General features: G+C 45.1%; 1 protein-coding gene across 1 annotated transcript in view; it reads right to left on the bottom strand.

The window, feature by feature from the left end:
• Positions 1-7,191, bottom strand: part of HIVEP3 (human immunodeficiency virus type I enhancer binding protein 3) — a 9,384-nt gene extending 2,193 nt beyond the window's left edge. The window contains exon 1 of the mRNA XM_009699778.1: positions 2,089-7,191. Within this exon, the coding sequence (XP_009698080.1) occupies positions 2,089-7,191 (5,103 nt within the window). The remainder of the gene's footprint in view (positions 1-2,088) is intronic.
• Positions 7,192-7,880: the final 689 nt, after the last annotated feature.

The following is a 7,880-nucleotide window of genomic DNA, read 5'->3' as shown; positions in this document are numbered from 1 at the left end:
ATGCTGGAGCCTACAGTCACTTCAGAATTGATCTGCTCAGTAAATCCCACTGGTCATTTAAAAACCAAGCCAAGTACGTAGACGGTATATACAGTACTACTGCTCGCTGGTAGCTTACTGCATGCATAATTGTACAAAATATTAAAGCTGTTTTACATTTTCTGTTGTGTTGACTGACCACTTACAGTTACATAGAGAAGTAAACATTTAAGGGAAATAGCTAGAGCAGAGTTAACTGAAGGTTGAACTTTCTACCTTTGATTGACGTTACTGCTATGCAGCTCCTGTTAATCACATCTTCCGGAGTAACCAGCATCACTACTTCCTAATCTGTGCCAGTCAAACGTATTTTAAAAACTAAACTGAGGGTTTCATTCCCACTGATCCTCTAATCAAAAATTATTTGTCTGCTTGGTATGAGGTCAATTTATCTCCATTGAAATTAACATAATTTCTGCAAACCGCACTCCTTTAAGCAGCAGGCATTAATATTGGATTTAGACTACACCATTTTCCAGGTGAATTTGGAAGGACAAACTCTTACTTTTGTGAACTGTACCATGAAAACCTTAACTTTCACCACCAGTCAGCTTACAGGGTTTTGTCTAAAAGATTTTTGAGTCTTTTGAGCAAATGCATGCAGTGAAATGTGTATTTTGATGACTAAGGGCTGAACGATTCCTGTCTAGAGCTTAACCTTTAACTTCAGGGTATGAGGGTCTCATATTTCTGAAACACACTTGGTGTGCATTTTAGCACCATGTCAAAGAGCAAAGCTCAGAGGAGCACAGGCACTTCTATTAGAGAATTAAATCAAGGATGGTACAACACTGTTCAGATAAAATCCTTTGAAAAAGAGTGCATAAATATCCAGCATTTGTGTTGCTATTGCACTGCACAGGTAATCATCTGCCCCTATGTCCCTAGAAATTCTGTCTTTTGGATTTCTGCAGAAGAATGATGGAAATGCTGAATAGAAATAAAGATTTATTGAATCAAAGTGACTCTACTGTGTATTTTAAGACATATTTATAAGCAGCAGCTGCAGCAGTGATTATGATAAATTTAATATTCAGAGTTCATTTCATGAAACAGAAATAAAATGAATAATCCATCAATATAAATTGAGTTGAGATGAATATCAAATTGCAAAATCTTTAGAGCAATTCTGTTTGCTAATCTACATGAACATGATCTGGATTAAAGGGATCTGTATGGTTCAGCATTAACCAAGAGGGGAAAAATCTGGCCTCAAAATGAGATACGTAACACTAGGCACCTACCAGTCTTAAAGATTTCTGTGCCCATATGGCCAATGCCTTTGGTGAGCTCTGCCCCTGTGAAGCTGTTTGCCTTGCTCCCCTTAACTCTAAAGACAAGGTATAAAATATCCTTAGATACCTGGAAAAGCAGGTAGACAGCTAAGGACATTAACTTAATGGACTAAACGACATGGGTGTTTTAACAAGACTCCATGTCTAACCTACTGCGGCACTTTTATAAATGTCACTGCATGCCTTTACGCTTCTTTGGGGGCCTAAATACACTTGCAAATCTCCCTTTAATATTTTTAAATACTTTTAAGCATGCCTCTCCATGTTCATTAATGTGAGATCAGTAGATGCACAACCAGACAGAATCCCATTTCCCCAAGGTAATCCTTTTTCATTTTTAACATGCAAAATGTAGGGAATTATAACAGCATTTGTTAAAAAAAAAAAAAAAAAAGAAGTTGTAAAGCTATTTGAAATATCAAGACAAATGCAAATCAAGTCTAATCCTTTGTGCTTGAGCAGTGGCAGTTCATGGTGCAGTGGTGATTCCTACATGCTCTTTTGATTACAAGGCAAGTAGAAACTGAAGAACAGGAATATGGCACATTGCCTTGGAGCAGGCTTGCCTTTTTTTTTTTAATTACAGTGGGGTTTTACTTCTTCATTCTAAAATTTTCACTGAGAACAAGTGCTTACCAAACTGAGAGAGGGATGAATAAACTCCTATTAAACTAAGAATAGCAATTCCCCATCCCTCGTCCCACTCTTCCCATGTATCCAAATGGATGAGGAGAAATATATAGGATTGCATTACCTCTGTCATTTTTGGCTTCCTGGAGCTGGACGGGACAAGCCTGCCTGCCTCTGGACGTGGAGCAGTAGCCATGGTGTAGGTTTCCTTGCTCACCTTCTGCTTGGACCTCAGGAGGGACAGGGCTGCTTTAGTGGATATACCTGGAAGGTTAGGATTATACAAGCTAATACACCAGCTGGCATACACTGAAGACCGTCGATCAACTTGCTGGATATGATTTGGTTTTATGTAGTTTAAATAGCACCAACTGACATTAGTGGTTGTGTGGAGACTGGGGAACTGAAGTACCTTCTTCGTATCTGTACCTTCTCGAGACTTCATTGCACTATGAGTGACCTCAGACAGAGGTGCAGGGCTTGGAGGGTCTGGTGGAGACTGCTCCACCAGTTCTTTGGAGTCTTCTTTCTTCACGGGTTGCAAAGGTGCCTTGCTGAGGAACTGCTTGCCAGATGGCTGCTTATACTCTTCCAGTGCCTCAAAACTTGGAGAACCTGAATGGGACACAGCTTGCTGCAAAGTACTTGGGATTTCCTTTGGCTCTGACTGCTCTAAAGTCAAACTAGGTGGCGTTTCAACCTCAACCCTGCCTTGGCTTTCTTCAAGAAAGTGAGATTTATCCTGCTTTTTCCCTTCCTCTATTGCACTGGGTGGCTTCACCACTTCTAACTTCTCTTCTGCTTCAGACACTTCCTCCTCTTTCACTCTCTTCTGCTGTTGTGTTTCCATTGTCAGCTCCAAACTACCAGCTGGAGAGAGCATCCTTTTGCTTCCACCAACTGTTGATGGGCCTCCTTCCAGTCCGAGGACGCTGTCTGATGGGGAGGTGAGCGGCATATAGCCTTTTCGTTCTGGTAAGGGTAAGGGCACTCTCAGATATGGGCTCTGGAAAATGCTTCTTTGATCCTCTGTGATCATCTGTGCCAGATCGAAACCTAGTCCATGAACATCAGCGCTACAGACCAAGGTACCCTTGGGTTGGCGATCATCAAACTTTGGGAGAACGATAGAAGAGGAACTGCACTGGGATTGAGTGACCAGAATCTGGGAAAGCGTTGTGTACATCGCACTCCCATAGGACGGCATATTTGTCTGTATGCGAACAGGGACAACAAGTGATACCATTGGGTCTGACTGCGTAGGAACAACGAGCTGAGATGCGGATACAGACACCGAAGGACTTGCTGTGCAGGTCAGAGGATGCAACCTATTGTCTGAGCCATATTCTGTGCATGGGGAAAGACTGGAGGTTCCTGCTGCTGGGAATAAACTGGATTTGATCTGCGGTAAATGTCCACCAGCTTCACCTGGCAACTGGAGAGCAAACTGAGACTGAAGAGGCAGAAAAAAGGCTGAAGGGATTGGTGAGGAGCCAGGGTAATGCACCGGCAGGAATGAAGGATGCTGCCTGAATGGCACCTCGGCAGGGTGAGACATTAATGGAGGAGCAATATGAAGCGGATTTGGGTGGATGAGAGTTTGCGGGAGAGGCAGTGGTGGGGTCTGAAATATGGAAGGAGGAATCTGAGGCATGGTGAACTGAGCAGAGAGGATGTCAGACATAGTGTGTGCGGCAAAGAGCTCTGCAGACTGCCCTGGCTGTGGTAAGATAGAAACTTGTGGGGACATGAACTGCTTTTCATGCAGCGTTAGCTGTGGTACGGGATGATGAAACACTTGCAGAGCTTCTGTGTATGGCTGGGTATATGCTGGCTGAGGGCTGTCTTTTGGCTGACTCTTTTCACTTGGGTAAGTACCATGAGAAGGCAAAGGGGATGAAGATATCGGCTGATGAGGCAAACTTGTCGAAGGAGATTTACTTGATGAAGGAATGGGATCTTCTGTCTCTGGCCGGCCTGTTGGGGCCGCATCTGGCTCATGCTCTGGGTGTCTAGTGAGGGATGCTTGCCTAACTAGAAAGCATTTCCTTCTCTCCTGTGGAGCCGAGGAGGTTGAGGGGCCGGGGGTTGAGGCAGGAGTGGATGACAGGCTCCCGTAGTCAAATGATTTACTGCGCGTCTCTGACATCTGGGAAGGATGGGACACATTCGGTGTCTGCTCAGAAGCAGATCTCCGCATTTCCCTGGAATGATGATGGTGGCTCGGTACCATCAACATATGTGAGCCAACGCCAGGAGGCTTTGGGTGGGATTCAGAGGGCTGGCTAGTTGACTCTGACTTGCTGTGATCTTCACGGTCAAACGAGACAGAGTGGCTGGAGCTGTGGGATATGCTGCTTTCTTGACTTGGGCTTCGGGTGAGAGAGACAGATTCAAAACTGGACTCTCCAGAGGACTGAGCCATTTCTGCCAGCCGCAGCCTCTTCTTTTTTGGTGGGAGTTTCTCTGCAGGGAGTTGAGAAAGGGTCTGGCTCCTCTGCGGCCACTGAAATTCCTCCGTTTTCTCTGGCTCTTTTGGAGGAGGTTCTGGCTCCGTTTCTGGTCTGTCAGGCTCTTCTGTGACCAGAATTTCTGGGACTTGGATGTTGGGCTGGCGTACCAGCTTGGGCTGCAGGGAGTGAGGCGGACGGCTGTGCTGGGGTGTTGGCTGAGATGAGTACTGTGACAAGGGTTTGTCTTCTCCTTCCAAGCTGCTCACCTGCTCGATAGAGTCAGACTTCTCAAAGGAGCTCGTATGCTGGATGACAGAGATCTCCTTTGAGGTTGTTTTTCTCTCTTTGCCCTCTGCACTCGAAGCCGGTTTGGTATTCCTGGAATGAAAGCTGGCACTGACATCAGAAGGTGCGGATTTACCCGGATCTGCTGGTGACTTAATGGATTCACGGGTCAGGTTTAAAGCGACATCAGATGATGCTGGATTTGCAAACTGAGTCCCTGGCCCAGTACTGGAGGAGGGAGTGTCAGACAACTCAAAAGCTGGAGGTTCCTCATCGTCACCGAGACTCTTTTCCTTTCGTCTTTTTCGGAGCGGAGTGAGCTCCAAACTGCTCCCTAGCTTGTAATGCATCATCTGGGGCCATGTGTCGGGATCTGCAACACTTTTCTCAGTCTCTGAAGAGGTATGGGAAGTGGAAGAACGAGGCTTTGAAAGCTGCAGTTCTGAACAGTAGTATTTCTTATGAGCTTCGTAATTGTCCCTTTTCTTATACCGAGCACCACATATGTTACACTCGTACATGAACCCTTTAACTTTCGGACCCTTCCGTGACTTTTTGGTAAGATCGCTTTCCTTGGTTTCAGACTCCTCGGGAGGTTTGGAAACAGTTTCTTTGTTTGCAGAGCTAACCTCCTCGGAGACGTATTCTACTCCCAAAGGTAGCTCAATAGCTGGTTGTCGTTTTAGCATTCGAGGATGGGAAGAAAATGCTTGACTGCGGCTTAAGACTGCGGGCTCCATGATGTGATCATCAAATGAATAGCTACCTCTAAAGGTATGTGGGGAGCTTATAGTGCATGCAGCAGAAGGCATTGAGTGGCTTCTTAGGAGAGGCACTGTCTCTGTGGCACTGTGGGATTGCTGAAGTGACAACAATGATTGTTCGGGCTTAATTTTTTCACCGTGGGATGTCAACACTTTTGATGCATCCAACTGGCTACTGGAACCAGACTTGATATCAAACTGGAACGGTTCTCTATATACACCAGACTTTGGAGATTCAATGCTGCTACGTCTAGACAAAGAGCTTCTTCTAGGCTTAACACTATCTATTTCACTGGTATCTACAACAGCTTCATTAATTGTAATTAGCTTAGTGATGTGTTCAATAACCTGTGTTCTAGGCACAGATAACGGTACCATACTAGGTTTCTCTTCGGTAGACAGGTGCGGAAACCCCTGGGTTGTGTTTGCAGCTAACGCTGCAGTCCTTTGCCCAATTCTACCACACTTCCCAAAAATAATTTCTGCATAAGATTTTGCATTAGTATTTGGTGGGCTGATCTGCTGCTCTGCACTTTCTGATCTTGAGAAGTAGCCTGACTCGGTACTCCCTTTGCTCCCAGGGCTCAGGAAAGCTTGTTCATCTATGACCTTCTTCCGTTCGCTTAAGCGGAGTGCAAGCTTCTGCTTTATAGTATGGGTATCTTCAGCTTTATGGCTCAGAGCATGGTCTGACGATGGCTCCACAAACTGGGTGCTGTCCTCAAGAGACTGAGACATACTGGAATGAGACAATGAACACCGGTCGTGGCTGGAGCCTTGGCTCCCTCCACTCAGCAAACTACTGGACAACAGGCTGTGCTTCTGCCTGGGTGAGAGCTCTACTGAATGGCCCGACATTGCACCCGTTTCCTCCTCTGAATCTGTGCTTTCCCCTTCTGTTGGCTCTTCGAAGTCCTCCCCGCCGATCCTTTCCATTTCCAAGCTCGATGGATACATCTCCGCTCCGATCCCTGAGGCCAGCCCAGCTTTTATTCGATGAGCATGAGATTTCCTATGTTTATACAAATTGCTCTTCGTCTTAAAAGAAAAGCCACATGGAATGCAAGGGTATGGCCTCTCACCCGTGTGTGACCTGATATGTTTTTGGAGCACACTTGGCTTCGCGCAAGGCCTGCTGCAGTACTGGCAAATATATTTGCCTGGCTTCTGAGGTTTCTTTTCCTTCTTGTGCACTTCCTCAGCTTGTTTTAAGGAAACCTGTGAAGGGCGAGGGATATAGACCTTTTGAACGGACGGCATGTCCTCTCCAGGAATGATCGGTGAATGGGAAGGTAAGAGCTGGCCGTGGTGAGAGTGAAGCCCAGGTGACGAAAAGGAGCCAGAGGGACCTGGTCTTACTGGATCAACTAGCTGCCATGTGGGACCTTCAAGGACATGCTCTGGTTTCCCAGGAGACATAAATGCTGGTGACAGTGCGTGCTGCTGAAGCTGTGAAACGTGGGGAGGATGCTCAAAAGAGGAAGGCTTAGGTTGCTTCTGATGTCCAGTCTTCTCCTGAGACTCCTCTCTTGGAATCGGCAAAGAACCAGAAAAGTGCTGCTGTGATATGATATCTCGGAGAGGGGTTCCTTGCGAAGAAGCAGAGCTGCCCTGGTACGTAGCTGCGGATGAAATACTGGCTTGGAAAGCCTCTCCTTTGGGAAGCCTCTTTCTTGGACTTTCCTCAGCCTTCTTTGTGCTCTTCTGGCTTTGTTCAGGATCCATGACCTTAAAAGGGTCTTTGAATGCTATTTCGGGAAGGTTTTGGCAGGCTTCATTTACGAATAATAAAGGTCTCTTCTGTAGATTCCCTGTTTTGCCTGCATTTGCTACGAAGCTAGAGCCGCCAGGAGATGGTTGTTGATTTAAGATTTTACTAAAGTGTCACTAGTTGCTATTTGATTCAAAAAAAAAAATGTTTCAAGGTCAATAAAGTTCACATTGGTAACACATGACAAACTACTTCAAAGAGAGAAAACTTTCCAAAACTTTTAGTCCAAATATTTTCCTTGTGAACTTGGTTAAGGCTTTAAACCTTGCCATTTTATTTCAGTTGACAGTGGCAAGCCTTCAAAGTCAAGATGCAACCCACAATGTGTCTCTTGTTTGTTATGCAAACCTTTGAAAACTTGAGACTTTAGTGCTCATCTCATAATGATCTTTTTTTCCTGTGCAAGGAAAATAACTCTGAACGGTGTATGTCCCCCTGTGTCTTCCTTCTGTTCCACTTTGGAGTTCAAAAGCCTTGGAAAAGTATTTCCCACATTTCTGTAATTACATCCAAAAGAAAACAAACATAAAAAAATTACTTTAGCGTTTGTATTTAAGTAATTAAATGCTGCTACTTCTATAGAGGGTAACAGTGAATATTTTACACAAAAGTAATTCAGAATAACTGATTGAGTGTCTACCAT

This window comes from Cariama cristata, unplaced genomic scaffold, assembly GCF_000690535.1.
Source record: "Cariama cristata isolate BGI_N322 unplaced genomic scaffold, ASM69053v1 scaffold39664, whole genome shotgun sequence".
Classification (NCBI taxonomy): Eukaryota; Metazoa; Chordata; class Aves; order Cariamiformes; family Cariamidae; genus Cariama; species Cariama cristata.
The sequence above is the reverse complement of the archived record's forward strand: the minus strand, read 5'-3'. Positions and strand labels throughout refer to the sequence as shown.